The sequence below is a fragment of the Pogonomyrmex barbatus genome, unplaced genomic scaffold (assembly GCF_055798465.1).
Source record: "Pogonomyrmex barbatus isolate J1 unplaced genomic scaffold, ASM5579846v1 scaffold5, whole genome shotgun sequence".
In the NCBI taxonomy this organism is placed as follows: Eukaryota; Metazoa; Arthropoda; class Insecta; order Hymenoptera; family Formicidae; genus Pogonomyrmex; species Pogonomyrmex barbatus.
The window spans coordinates 7,476,519-7,492,631 of NW_028297149.1; the positions used below are offsets into that span (position 1 = coordinate 7,476,519).

The 16,113-nt window shown below is 35.8% G+C and overlaps 2 protein-coding genes across 2 annotated transcripts in view; both read right to left on the reverse strand.

The window, feature by feature from the left end:
• Positions 1-1,405: 1,405 nt before the first annotated feature.
• Positions 1,406-4,501, reverse strand: LOC105427218 (uncharacterized). Its single transcript, XM_089081544.1, has 3 exons — positions 4,077-4,501; positions 3,229-3,661; positions 1,406-2,859 (listed from the first exon to the last, which is right to left on the reverse strand). The coding sequence occupies exons 1-3, from the start codon at positions 4,083-4,085 to the stop codon at positions 2,600-2,602; spliced, it is 702 nt and encodes a 233-aa protein (XP_088937670.1). The 5' UTR covers positions 4,086-4,501; the 3' UTR covers positions 1,406-2,599.
• Positions 4,502-11,469: 6,968 nt separating this feature from the next.
• apd-3l (apidermin 3 like) overlaps positions 11,470-16,113 on the reverse strand; it is a 28,873-nt gene continuing 24,229 nt past the window's right edge. The window contains exons 3-5 of the mRNA XM_011638878.3: positions 13,453-13,744; positions 13,016-13,363; positions 11,470-12,876 (exon numbers count right to left, since the gene is read on the reverse strand). Coding sequence (XP_011637180.2) covers positions 12,704-12,876; positions 13,016-13,363; positions 13,453-13,744 — 813 coding nt within the window. The 3' untranslated portion in view covers positions 11,470-12,703. The remainder of the gene's footprint in view (positions 12,877-13,015; positions 13,364-13,452; positions 13,745-16,113) is intronic.

Consider the following 16,113-nt stretch of genomic DNA (forward strand, 5'->3'; position numbering starts at 1 on the left):
ATCATAATTTTAGCAAGTTATTTCTGTAATTCTTCCATAATTGTGCTTGCTGCACAATATCGTTAAGCAAATCTTAGAAACTCAAGCGCTAATTGGGACAGTATCTTCCCACGATTGCAATTGCTCGTCAACTTGTACCGCCTGCGAGTAATGCGGCTATTACGGAGGCCCGCTAATTTGCGATCGATTATCGCTCACTATTGTCAACGCATAGTAATTAACGTCTGTGCTCCGATGCACAATGCATATTATTCGCGTGTCTATCGTGAAAACGCCGTACGGCTCTCCTCGGCTTTCCGCGGCCTGTTGCTCGACCCATTTCTTATTCGTTCGTAGACAGTGGGCGGCCGATTACAAGTGGGTAACCTTTTGGAATTTGCGAGAGTTCGGTGCATTCTCACAATGCAGCTACCATCGCGATGATGAAACGCGCGAGATTACATAGTCGCGTCGCCGCTATCTCAGTCGAGACGCGGCTCGGGCCGCGGTTTTCCCATAAGGCGAAAGCCAGGGATCGAGTATCGTTCGATATTCCGCCCGAGAGTGCCCGCGCGAACAAAGCATGGGGTATATCATTTTCCGATAGCGATTTGTTATATAAAAAAAAGGAAGGGGGACAAAGGCTAGAACACACGTAAATCCGAGATTAAATATCCATGTGACGACTCGGCAATTGTAAATCGGCGCGATAAATTACACACGCGCGTAATAGATATCGTAAATCACATTTTATACTAGGATTTGTGCAAATCCTGTATAAATTGCTCGCTAGAGCAATGCGTTGATACTCAAATTTATGTCGGATATCTTCTTAGTATACGATCTTTGTCTGTGATTCATTGACCGTATAAAGATTATGCGAGTATATAAACCGCATCAATATATACACTTTATTTACATGTGATTTTATTTTAAATGTATAAATTCTAATTGGCAAAGAGAAACCTTTTGTAGAGAAAAGACATATCATTGCGAAAAAAAGTAGTGTACGTTGCTTTTTCTGATGCATAATTGCCTCATCAGTTATTATACTGTACTACAATAATACAGACATTATAACGTTGACATATGTAAATATGTTATTGTAATGCATACATATTGAGGTAAAATTTCGATGCACGATAATCGATTTTATATTTCATTAAATAGATATTTTAATAAATTATTATCATTCCGGATAATAAGAGGTAGAGTAGAATTCCGAATTAATATTAATCTTCTACAGATCGTTCTGTCTAGTTTTCTCTCTGACCATGACTTTTCATGTTCAGCTTGTGAGTGACGGACCATGTCCGCATCGAGTCATGCTCATGATGACCTTACCCTTTACCGCAACGATCATTACGCGTTGCATTAAGACACGCATTTACGCCGGATCTATGTCAGTTTGCCCGACTGTGGACTCCTTGCGTTCAGCGAGCGTGCTCGAGTGGACATCACGAGTGATCTATTATCGAGCACTACGAATCGGTGCCAACGATAACGATCTAGTTGAACGATACACGACGTAAAACGTGCAGCCGTTTCGATGTTCAGTGTAATGAAATACGAACGATTGTTACGTATCGCCATTTCCATATTTCGCGTTCGAAAAATCACAATAAGATAAAACGCAAGTGCGGAATAAGTAGTGTGAGAAGTTTTAGACTAAACGCGAATCGTTCAAATAGTAGTACTGTGCATAGATAATGTTTTACAGATTTTAGTTAATTGTGCAAACTACGATAGTTATTAGTTACTGATAATGTAAAATTTTAGAGCATTATCTAACTAAAATTAATGTAAAATAAATGTGCAAATGGTGCGATAGTGAATAAAGTTAAAACAGTCTCAGTAATCTTATTATTTTTATATTATAATCTATATAAATTATATTTCATTGAAATATAAATACATTCTTCATGCACGAGTTAGTCTGCAATGCGCTACCGTATACTTTTGCCTGTAAAGTTTAAACGGTAATGCTAAAATAGCAAAGTAGCAAAGAGTTACTCAGATTTTAATTCGGATATAATCGTACCGCATTACCCATCGCTTTCATCATGAATAATTTAAGCTTGGTTAATAAAAGAGAAGATTAAATCGATTAGTTAATCAGATTGAAATTGTAATTTGTCTAAGATAATTGGCCTGATTTAATACACAGAGCTTCTGTACGACTTTCCATCAAGAGATTTCGAAGAAATTTATCGAAATAATGTTTTATATAATTGTACAGCCTAATTTTATCATTTATGAATAATTGTATTTACAAAGTTTGTTAGATAATAGAAGTCAAAATTAAATTATACCAGGTATTATATTATATATAAATAATTTGTTCTGGATTATTTTACATTAACAAATAATTTCTATTATAAAGAAGAATAAATTTATTCACACATTCATACAAACGAGATGTAAGTATCCATGCGCGCACCATTAACCGAGAGCATCAAGTGCGACGAGCGCCGTCGTGTTATATGCAATTTTATATCTCCATAATACTTTTTCAATCTCTCTTAGAAAACCGCGAGGGGAATAATAATCTCTATTTTCAGCCCGACGATGATTCAGAGAGATGATTTTCTTTTGCATTTTGCAGACGATTGTGTGCGTGTTACCAGTGGCCGTGGCCGTGGCCAGCATGGATGCCGGCACCGTAACCGCTTCCGTGAGCCGTGATCTTTCCGGAAGGACCGGCAATTACCACCGAACCGGCATGCGGTCCAGAAACAGCCGCGCTTCCGGAATGAGGTCCGGCCAGAACCGCGCCGTGGGTAGCTGGTCCGGCAACAACTACTCCGTGTCCTCCGTGGCCGCCGGCATACCCTGCGTAGCCTCCATAAGCAAGGCCAGCTCCGTATCCTCCGTAACCCCCTGCAAATAACGGAAAGAAGGTAAACATTAAAAAAATTAATGAAATCATACTTAGTACGTAATGTTCTAAAATTGTTCTAAAATTTTTAAGAATAAACTGCAAATGATTTTAAATGATTTACTTGTATGACAATATTATAGTATACAATATTCTCTGTAAAATTTATTTCAGATTATTGAAATTAACTTATTTCAAATTATTGAATGTAATTTATATCAAATTTCTTGATATATATTTTCACATGTTTTCATATAATTTTTCTAATTTAGATTACTTATCTATTTTTAAACTAACTTTTTCTTGCAATTAGTTCAACTTTTTGTTTTTCAAAAAAATAATAAAACTTTGTAATCAATTACATTACTTACCATAACCACCTCCATAACCACCCGCATAACCACCTCCGTAGGCACCATCGTAAGGACCACTATAGCCTTCCACGTGCACTGGACCAGCAACCGATGCCGTTACGACAGCTGGTCCAGCAACGGCGCCAGATACGTGAGCAGGACCAGCCATCGATCCAGCTAAACGAGCCGGACCTATCGCTGGACCGGAAATAGCAGTGGCGCCCACATGTGGACCCGTAACACTTGCCGCTCCGAGGAATGGTCCGGTAACAGCTACTCCATGTGCGCCATAGCCGCCTATACCGCCGTAACCACCTCCGTATCCTCCGTAACCACCTCCGTGACCACCATAAGCTCCATGGCCTCCATAGAATCCATGGCCGCCCAAGATAGCTTCTCGTCGCTCACGAGGTGCCGCAGCAACAATGGCGCACAAGGCAAACGAAATGAACTAAAGATGAAGAATTTCAATTCAAGGTAAGTTCAATAATAAAAACTGAGAACTTTCAAGTCAATATACAATATTACATCAAATGTTTCTCCACTTTAAACAATAGAGACTTTATTTTGGGAGGAAACACGTTCCACAAAATTTAGCTTTACAGCTACATTTTCATTATATGATGTCAAGCAGGGAGCCGATCGTGGAGTTTCCGCTAAGATAAGATTACTCAGTTATCATAATCTGTTTGCTCAATTCTTCGATAGAAATGAACTACGAATTCGCAACGCGATTGTCACTTTATATCACTCCATCGTTCCGCTGAAAGAACAACGGTCCGATTGCGGCACGTTGATTGTTTCATGAGCAACAAAAGAAAGAAAGACAAGAGCGCGCACTTCCGACCGTCGAGATGAATACTTACGATCTTCATCGTACCGGCCGGTGATTGCTTGAATGTGCCTAAGGCCGACTTCGACGGACTTTATATACGCCTCCTAGGATCTCCGATCGCGCCCTCGCTGATCCCTTCAAATCATATCCGTTGACGATGTTAGCCTCTCGTTCATTGTGTAAGAAGGTCACCATCCGACACACCCACCCACCTTTGGACATGGACCCTTTATATGACCTTCGCCAGGAACTATTGGCTTAGAAATTTCAGAAACAGTCTCCTTTGTTTGAGTAATACGTACTAGATTTGCTGACTAGTATTGAACGTAATCGAACACTCTATTCAATTATCTTGCGATTTTTTAAGATTCAGAATTCTATGCGTTTCGTATATCAAACATTTCAATTCTCTTTTTTTATTCTCTTACTTCTTTTTTCTTTAATATAAGTTTATATATACATATTGAATATTTTTTTCATTTATTGATTTCTAGATATTGAATTATTTGAAAGAGCATCTACATATTTCCTTTATTTCTAGAAATATTATTATTGACAAATTTGTCAATAATAATATTATATATATACATACATATACGCGTACAAATTTGTCAATAATAATATTTCTTCAATATCAAAAATAAACTGAAATTTTATATATATATATATATATATATATAAAATATATATATATATATATAAAATTTCAGTTTGTTTTTATTTTATTAGTGATTTCTTCATACAATTTTATCTTTAAAAATACGTTTCGTTTTGTTTTAAAGTAACAGAGATTTTTTTCTCTTTTTAAATATTTCATTCTGTATATGTACGTCTGTATATCGTTGAAATATATGAATTTTTTATGTTTTTCTTCATCATAAAAAGCTACGTGCAGCTTTTTCATACTTTTTAAAAAAGTCTTTTTCCTCTTTAAAAAAGATTGAGTAACACAAATATAAAATATAAAAAGAAATATATAAACTCAGTAAATTCTCACATTTTTCAACATTATTGCACGTGTTAATTACTTGTATATGCAATCGTTATATATACGTATGACCCGGTTTATCCTTTCAAATTGCGCTTGTTTGCGAAGGAATCTCGTACATTGTAAGATCACATCATAAGATTACATCCGACACACCCATCCTCAGCGACGTCGTCTCATCGAATGACTTCCACGGACGAAACCCTGGGAAAAAGTTAAAATGAGTTCATTCGGCGCTGAAGCTTCGAAAAATATTTCTCTCTCGCGTAAAGTTCGCCGGCTACCGATTTCCATCTCTATGCAGAAGGTAAATGGTGACGAAAGTTAGTTTTCTGAAGATATCAGGTATCACACATTCTCGTAAACAAATTACTTGAAGCCTTTTACATTCCGTTTAAAGAAAAAAAAAACATTTTTAGAGATCACCACGAAATAAATTCATACAACGCGATGTAATGACAAATATATTCAATGTATATCATAATAATTATATCATAATTTAATAATTTTTAGCACAATTTTACGAGATTCGTTTCCTTTAAAACTTTGTTTGTAATTTTATTTTATTAAATTATTTTAATTAGATTATCATTTTAAAAGAAATTTTTGTTTGCATAATTACATGTATTTTTAAAAATTTATTTTTGTTTTATAGAATTCATTATATAACTGCATTATTAAAACAAAAATATCCTTTCCATTAATTCATGTAAGGAATTGATTTTAAACAAATCAGGAAATTAATTCAATTTTCATGAAGAAAGAATGAGAATAACAAATTTCTTTAAAGAATTTGCTTCTTGGATTTCAAATCTAAATTGCGTGACCACAGGCGGGATAGATTAATCGAGCGATTGAGTCATTCAGGAGAAGGGTAACTGAGCCTTAACCCCAAAGATTAGAGACTGTATACAGGATATTTTGTAATCTCATCAAAAATTTCTCATAATACACATAGAATAAAGATATTTATGTATGATTATTAATTGTGATTATAAGTGTTAAAGTATCATTAATAGACGAAAAAATACGTAATAAACGGAATAAATGTATCAAAATATAAAGAACTTTTTGTATATATACATATGTCATGCATATATAATCCGCAAATATAATGCATCTTACATATGCAATAGCGTTACACGTAATTATACTGAGGATTTCAAGCAACGTCGAAATAGATGCGATTATATACGCTAATGCTAACTGTGCTCGTTATAAGAGCGTTCATATATTTATAAGATCATAGGTCATGATCTTACAGATATGAAGTTAATCATAAATATAATTGTACTATATGTATCATATATCACACCATATGAACAAAATTTTACGTAATATGCAATTTGCGATTACATTTGTCTATTTCAACGTGCGTAAAATAAAATTTATATTCAATAAAAATCGAAGTAAAAGTTCAAGTTATATGAAGTTGCTCAATGTAATGAGAGATTATTGAAAGTTTTTTTTTTTTTTTTTTACCATTTTGGTCGTTTCGAACTTTCTCTTTTATCTAAAATTAATATTTCTTTTGTATTCCGTGTATTAATGGAAAACGTAATTATATTATAATTATATTTATAATAATGTATACTGCTGTAAATGCAGTTCGTAATATGAAGTTCTAGGTTGCAATTTATGCGATGTGCAAGGTGAATCGACACGGTTGTCGAGACGAGCTGGCTGGGAAAGAGCCGCGCTCTCAAGAATTAATGCGCTTCTCAATATGATACATAATCGATGAAGCCAACTGACATAACGCTCTCGACCTTTAACGGGTACGATGAAAAAGACGCGAACTCTAATGCTCTAATTCCATGTGAATATTTTTCTGGTTTCTGGTAACAATCATAGGATACCATGAGAACTTCTACGAATCCATGTCTCGCGAAAAGAATTTTTATGTATAAAATCTTTCTTCTATAATTTTATCTTGCAGTAATATTATTATTCTATATCAATACAACATATTTTGATGCGCATTATTAAATATTATTAGCTGCAAAAAAATTTAATTTCCAGCTTTGTTTGTACAATTGAATGAATTATTCGTTCTTAACAATAATTTTGTATACATTATGTAAAACACTTTAGTTCTTACGTTTGCTCTTGAGATAGCACTCCATTCGTTTAAAAGTAATAATCAACTTAAAATCTAAAAACGATATCTGTGCACGATATATTTTCAAAGATCGTAGAAGAAGATACAGGCGCCGGCAAGTTAAAGAGGCATTTTGAATGCATTGCCAGATGAATAGAGGGCGAACGCGTATATCCATGAAAGAAATCGGAAATTCGACCTTTGAATATGATCTTTTCTGCTTAAGTTGCACTACGTGTCTGTAAATGTTTCACAAAGTGTTGCATCGTCATACGACTTTATCCGCTGCCTCACGTTCTGAAAATTCGTACTTACGAGGAGTGATCGAAGGAGGTACGGTTGCCCCGTTGCGATTGAGCGTGATCAATGCTAATGGTGAGACTGACATTTGCAGTCATTGTCTGCAGCGGAGTACGGATGCAATGCACCGTGATGTTTATGGGAGCATGCAACCTACTCGCCTTTCTGTATGAAACCATGGGAAGTATAAATGTGTTTTGCCAAAGTTCAATTTCACTAAAAAAGAAAAAAAGTAATTACAATTAGTTACAAAAGAAATTACGAAAATATTGCAATTTATAAATAGTATTTAAGAATACTTATATTACTTCTTTTATAAAGTAAAAAAGTTTTTCGAGAAAATTAATATTTTAATAATTCATATTTTATATATTCGTAAAGATATGTATAAAATACATGAATATATATATATATATATATATATATATATAAAACTAATAAATCTTTTCTGGATGTAAGGCAACCTTGACCGTAAAAATAGAACAACCTCATAACGCCTTGTAAAAAGATTCTTCTGAGAAACGCGTGCAATAATCACACACCCTCGAGAGTGAAAGGACCGCACCTCTTCGTATCCGGCATCTCTACTAATTATTCCCTGACGATCATTACGAAAGGTATGTTTTTTATGACACAGCTTATGATGCTTTACAGCGATGTTATACACCCTTCGTATTTTTCTTCTTTTTTTGCATCATGAAAATTATTTCAGATTTTGATAACACTTTATTGACTTATTTCAGGAAACATTCTATTTCTTTTCATATATTTGTTTTAACAAATTTGACTGGATATACAATCTCTATTTGTAATAAGAAAATATTAATTTATGTATCTTCTCTTTCTTTATAATTTTACCTCTTTTGTTAAAGCTTTAGTAATAATAAATCTTACAAAACATTTAAAAAGTTTTTGCTCGGCAACTATATTCAGATTATTCACAAAAATAAATATGTGATAAATTTTTAAAATTATATTATACAAAATTAGAGAAAATACTTCATTAGCTTAGAAAAAAATAGAAATTAGTTAAAAAGATAGATATTTGAGAAAAATGTGTTGTTTAAAATAATATTTATGTCCGTTTTGTTTTAATTCTTAAATATGTGACAATAATTTTAGTTAACTAAAAATGACTTTCAATATAGAGTAAAAAATCTGAATTAGTATTATTTAAATTTCATTTCATTCTTAAAGTTTATGTTAAATATACATTTAAAAGATAAGTGTTTTTGCTCGAAAAAGTATGATTTCTTTTTCAAGTGTCAATAACTTCTCGTCGTAGAAAAGTAAAAACGATGAAATCGGGATATAAAAAGAATCATGAATATCTTAACACATTTCAATTTTATTTTTTTTCACATTACTAATCAATATTTCCTTCATTAAATGGATTCTATTCAATTCTATTCAATTGGTACATGTACTTACATTTCTTTACTTTATTTGTAGTTCACTGAAGTGAAAAGTAAAAGTAGTCGTACGTCTATACTCGATGTAATTGGAAAATATTTACAACTCTTATGAATGCGTTTAGCATACAATTTGCGATAAATTTGGCAAAGCAACATCACCTTATTTTCTACTAAGCAGAACACGCCGGAATACTCAATTCAATTTGTTGCAAAATGGAAATTGTTTCACATGTATGCATAATTTCTTGTTTAATTATTCTCGTTTCTCAGTCATCATATTCATTTCGCTGTCTGTTTAGTAAGCAGATTGGTTTCTATGCTTCAACGACAATTATCTGCTCCTAACGGAGAAAGCCCGACCACTTTGTGATTAATTTGGTTTAATTAGCATCGTTAGTGGTCGTTTGTATCAAAGCTTATAATTTATATCTAGCTGATATAAATGATTAAACTACTGAGATAACAAAGCTTGCATTAATATCAATAGATAATATTTTGTCATTTAATAAGTAAATATTCTATACAGAACGATAAAGCAAATACAGAAGATAATAATAATACATAGAAGATAATAATAAATATTCATATATTTACAATTTTATCAATTTCGTGTACATTTCATTATATAATATTTCTCTGAAAATTGAACATAAATAGCTTCAAGAATATTGTAATCAAAAGATGTTTTACAAAATTGAAACAAGTACATTTTGTAGTTCCATTACCTATTAAGCGCACGAATTAAATACCATGGTAAAACTTTAAAAGGGATCGTTATCAGCTTTTAACGTGAACATTAGCAAAACAAATTTCTTTATTAAAGCAAGTTAGCGCAACAGGCGGTCCATTTGCAATCTAATGCTTTATTAAAAGAAAGTTTTTTATCTTTCAGTACTTCTGCTTTACATAATTAGAATTCATAATTCTTAATAAATAATAAATAAAATTAATATATTAATGTTTATTAATACACTTTGACTTTAATAATTCTTGCTTTATTGCTTTGAAGATACTTCATTATTATAAAAAAAAATAAGATGAAGATGAAATAAGAATCATTATTTTATATTTTTAATTTAAATATTTCACAATTTATATAATATGCACGTCACAAGTAAACATATTTTTATAAGATATAATTAAATATGATATACATAAATAACAAAAATAAGAAATCTTTTTTTATTTTTTGTATGATTATAAAAAAATAGATAATTTGCAACAATAAAATTTTAAAGTACACAATACTCAAATAAACTTTTTGTTAAATAACTATAATATAATTCTTTCAAGTAATTCGTAAATTAAAAAAAAGTATTACATTTATTTTATTTCTAGCACACAATAAAACACAAAGATAATAAGTTGCAATATATTGCATATATTATATTATTCTTAATAATACACGTCAGTATTTTCGTTAATTATGTTATATTTGTCATCTTTTTTTCAATAAATATCTTAATCAATAGATTTATTAATTATATGCGCAAATGTAGACATTATAGTGTTGAAATTAATGTCGGAGAAACTTATTACTGGCCATCATATTCGCCAATGTCTCAATAAAAAATGCATTGTATTAATTATAGATAATCGATACAGATAGCCATAAAATCTGTATGTGACTAGAATATGTATTAGGTCGCAATAATCTGAAAAAATAAAATTTATTGATATGTAATTAAGTATTTATGATTGCAATTATTAATAACTATAATTACAAAATTCTTAATTTCTTAGATTACGTTTCAGTAAAAAGTATCACAAAATTTTAATTGAGATTACTTAAGATTTCTCATTAGACATATATATAAATTCTTATTTATATTAAATAAAGCTTAATTTTTATAATTAAAATCCTGCGAATAATTGTGTACATGTGACGATTTTATAAGGATTACGACTGATATGTGCACGAAATATATGACAATATAGTACTAAATCAGACAAAAAAATTAATAATTAAAACTATTAATGCATTTACTAACTATTGCTATTGGCTATTAATCAATTATTTTTACAGTTTCTTTTTTTCTTCATTATATCAGTAGTAGTTACATCAGTTATCACCAGTAGTAATAATGATTAATCAACTTTGATTCGAGTTACTATTTTTTTCCGTGCTTGGCTTTTGAATTAACTCGGTTTGTTTGTCATAAAATTCAATAGTCTGCAAATCAATAATCATATGAGATAAATCATATTAGTAAATAAATATTAATTTTTCATTCAATATATATATATATATATATATATATATATATATAAATATATTTTACTCAATGTATATAATTTCGTACATACATGGAACATCATATAAGAAATAGTTGAGCACCTTATGTAATATGATTAATAATTTCTATCATATATTTTACCTAAGTTTTTTTAGCTGCATTTTTCTTATTACTATAGTAATTACTTTCAACTGAAGTAATTGAATGGATGAATTAATTTAACTAAATAACAAACAAAAAGCCAATTTAAATAAAAATTTAAAGATTAAAAGCTTAAAAATATAATTGAGAGTAAAGAATAGAATATCTTCTCCCTATAAAGAGGAAGAGGTATAATTATTATTAAGTTTATGGTGGAAGGTACGCTCGCAAATAGACAAGAATGAGTTTTAAATACTGATGCTTTATTTTATATAAAGTATTGTATAAATGTATAAACGCTATAAATATGTGGTATCTATCTATGGTGGTGGTGGGGTGCTAGTCGTGATCGCAAAGAAAGGGTATGACGAGGGCGGGCGGGGTCGGGGGCCGGCGGCGGCGAGCCATCTATTTACATTCATTCACTCATGAGAAAGGCTTACCTACCATAATCTACCGGTCTCTCCTTTTCACTAACATATAACACGATTATATAATATATGTGTAGTTGTGTGTATATATATACGAATACACATATAGAAATATAGTGTATGTGTATGTGTGCGCGCGTGTGGCAATGTGTTCATGTATATATATATATATATATATATATATATATATATGCGCGAAAAGTAATAGGTAATAATATGTATACATATATATATAAAAAGAACATATGTGCGCATGAACGCGAGTAATAATAATATGTATGCTTGTGGTGCGGCGGTATAGCAAGTATAACAACATGCGGGAACGTGCGCTTTGACGCGATCGATCCGTGAAAAAAGAGAGAAATAGATATGTGCGTGAAGAGCGGCGGCCTTACGGATGGTGGAAGACGTAAGAGAAGAAGGTTCAGCCGGACCAACGGTGGGTGTTCAGAAAACAGAACAGATCCAGTTGATTCGACGACGAAGTGCCAAAGCTTGTCCACTTGCTAGGTCCATGGTGGTGCAGTGTGATACGCGTGTGATACGGGTGGCTTTGTGTCACACGGTCGCAATTCGGAATGCGCGTCAAAGTCCGTTGAGGTGCGACGAGGTGTTCGTGTTGCCGAGAACGGTAAAACACGGCCCGTGCCGAGTTTCCTTTATCGTTGGTCTCGCGATGAACGGTAATTGACTAAATTTTACCCGGTTGTAGCGGGTCGAGAACGAGGAGAAAATGACACGGAGCCGCGAATCACGAGTGGCCGAAATCTCGGTGCCGTTCTCAACAGTCTTATCCATTTGTCCTTCGGATCGCGCTTTATCGGTCCGCGGTGTACATAAGTACGACCGATCGACCGTTTCGTGTGTGTTCCGAGTGTCTGACGATCATATCACTAGCGCCAATTGTGCTCCGATCATGTTCCAAGACTGGACGAAGCTTTGGGAAGAAGACGTTGAGCGCGTTTGAGGATCGTTCGAGACCGGTAAGTGACTGTGGTGGGTTTGCCGCCGTCGCCGAGCCGAGATCGCTGGGGTCTTAAAACGTCTACCACTTGCCAATGGGCGCGGGGATGATGGCTCCGTGAGCACCGAGTCCGGCGTGGATGGCGCCAGATGGTCCGTTGATCACAGCAACTCCGGCATCACCGCCACCGAGGCCACCAGCGAGTCCAGCACCGCCACCGATGACAGCAATTCCAGCGCCACCAAGGCCGAGACCTGTTGAATAAAATATCATTAGCATACAGCTCGATATTTGATGGGTATATAAATAGATAAATAAGAGAAAGGCTAAATTTTATATTGACTTTTAAATATTTTTATATTAAATTAATGTGTTTATTTGAATGTATATTACCGCCTCCGAGACCACCACCAGGCGCGGCGTTAGCAGCAGCTCCAGAGCTTCCATCATCACCGTTAACATTACCAGATCCGGCATAGAAGGCAACACCTCCGTAGCTGGGTCCAACGAGGTTAGCGGTAGCCTGGGATGGTCCAACAAGAGTAGCGGTTCCCTGGGACGGTCCAACAAGGGTGGATGGGCCGGCAGCAGGTCCTACAAGACTGGATGGTCCAGTGCGAGGTCCACCAACGGACTTGGCTCCCTCCTGGGGTCCTACGAGATCAGATGGTCCGGTCTGGGGTCCAACGTTGGCCTTGGGTCCCTCAGCGGGTCCGATGTCAGACCTGCCACCAATGACTCCTGCGAGAAGAGCGAGCGATTGTTCAACATCGGTGTGTCTTGCATTGTTACGCTGGTAAAAGATTTAGATTTGGTACGTAGCTACGCACCACCAGAAACGATCTGCTGAACTCCAGCAGCACCAGCCGCCGCTGCAGCACCAGCAGCATAGCTGGCACCAAGACCACCAGATCCCAAGCTGGAGGCACCACCCTGGAGGGAGGCAGCGGTTCCAGCACCAGCGGCGAGTCCACCGCTCAGACCGGCACCACCACCATGGATTCCTTGTCCAGTGATGGCCAAACCGGCACCACCATAGCCACCATAGCCACCATAGCCGCCATATCCGCCGTGGGCGATACCGGCGCGGGCCGTCGCAACGGCTAAGCAGGCGAACACAATCTGGAAGAGAGATGCGAAAGTGTCAGTCAACGTGAAAAACAAATTCGCGAAAATGTGGGACAAAAAACTGATATTCAAGTTAAGATTAAACGATAGGTGTTGCATCAACTCTTGAGTGTCGGTTTACGGAAGCGATTTGTGAGCGCGCATTGGGACTATCGTTGTTACGGATCTAGATTTCCATTGGCTTCGCGCCGATTACCGGGTTTGACTACCGCTAAGTCCGAGCAATATAATCGCGGCTTTCACTTTCGATTTCCACGAACGTCGATTCGCGATCGCGAACATCAAAATGACGGAAACGGCCTCGCGCAAGAGAAGGTTTCTAGATCGCCAAGATGATCTCGTCGCTTGAGTTAGATCCTCTTGAGCATTCGTGTTGTTTTACTGCGAGGGCGGCGCGATTACGTGAATGAAAATGCAATGAGAAAGCGTGCGAATGCATCGACGAGATTAGATACTCGTAACTATATATACACTGTAACGTTTCGTAATCAGCTTGATAGCGCCACGATTCCCCCTTCCCTCCGTGTCGATTACCTTGGTCACCACTCCTGATGACCGTATTAGGAAAACTCTTCTAGTCCCGTTAATAGGCCGGTGCACGCGCAACACGTATCGTCGAATCGTAAAAAAAGTAGTAGTCGCGATTACATAAAATCCGCATGAATCGGTGCAATACGAGATATTGCACGAGATTAATAATTAATCGATAAGCAGTCGTGTGATTTCTCACATCCGAGAGACTTAATTTCTCGTAATTAGTCACGAAACAGTAATGTATTTAATCAGGATTTAATTCTCTGGAATTCTAAGAAATCTTTTGGAACATATCAGAGAACTGGATTTCGGCGTGGACTTACGTCATGTCTCGCGAGATACGTTTAAGTCGTAATGCTCGCGGTTCGTAATACGGGAAGTGGCGTTTAGAAAGGAAGTGTTGTTTCGCGCGACCGTAGAACCGTACGGCTGATTAGATATATCGGCGGCGTACGTAATCGATATTTCGCGATCGCGTGCGAGTGGTATTAGACGGCGCGTGTGTCACGCCCGGTTTGAGACTGTTGCAAACTTAAATGGCACCGCGGCCTGGAATTATGCATGTCTAACTTGAAAGATGTGAAACTTTCACATCCCGTTTACGCGGAATGAACGACTATCTCGCGGCCGCGCTCGTGTGACGTGGTCGACCGAGCGTTCCCGCGACCTCGCGATCGGAAAAGGATCGATCGTGCTGATTTCAAAATCGCCTGCGCGATCAAGCGCCGAGTACATTTCCATCGACCATGAGGAATTACGAAGACATTCTGAGATCTGTCGTAATAACGATCGAGAATATCGTTATCGAGAATATTACTGATAATGCGACTAATGTTACAGTTATTAAGATAATGATACGCAAGTTAACGCGCCTTACGTTTCCAGGACGAGTGAAGTAGAAATGTAATTCCGGCGTTATCTCGAGTCAATGGACGCGGCGTACGTAAAACGACGGGGAAAGTCGAGAGAAATGCGACGGCAGAGAGCGCGAGGATGACGACAAGGTATGTACAATCGATCGCGAGATTTGTGAATGAAGATGCGCCTATGCGGAATAGAACCGGTCGCGAGTTAGTCCGTTTACTCAATGGCGATGATGATACTACCACAACCGGTTTTCGCCGAGAGCGGTCGACGCGTGATGCGGTAAGATTTCTTTGCTTTATGAATGAAAGTCATCTTGGTTCGTCTGTTTGTGCGTCTGTCTGTCTGCGAGGAGAAAAACGGCGAGAGTATCCCAACCGTGACATTGAATCATCGTCGGTTATACCGCGGATGCAATAAGAAGCAAAGAAACGTAACGGTACAATGTTAATAGAGAGACGTGCATTATCTAACGAAAGCTCTTATATGCCTGTCGTGTTTACTTTCCGTTTGCGGATACCTTGCAGGATCTCTCTAAATGCAATCTTGAATTAATTTAATTTCTTTGTTTGGTTTCAATTAAAAAGCGCCAGAACGAAACATTACGGGGATGAACGCTTGCAGAGATAAACTTTCGCAGTGATTAGACAAGAAGAGCAGAGAATTTACGAATAATATCGTTAAGGACTCAAAGCAGTTTAAGAATTGTTCAGAGTTTTGAGATTAACACTGTTTAATCACGGCAACGAAAACAAGTATCCGATCAAGAGACTACGATGATCTTGAAGAAACACGTGATTTTAAAGTAAACGAATAGCCGTTTGTCAGAGCAACAGAATCGCGAACAAAGATCAAATACAAGTACAAAGAAATGCAGAATTGCAATAAAATTTGATCGAAGGGCGCGAAAAAATGATAAAGCCGAGAGATTACGGAGTTAAACATCTCGCGAACACCTCACCAAC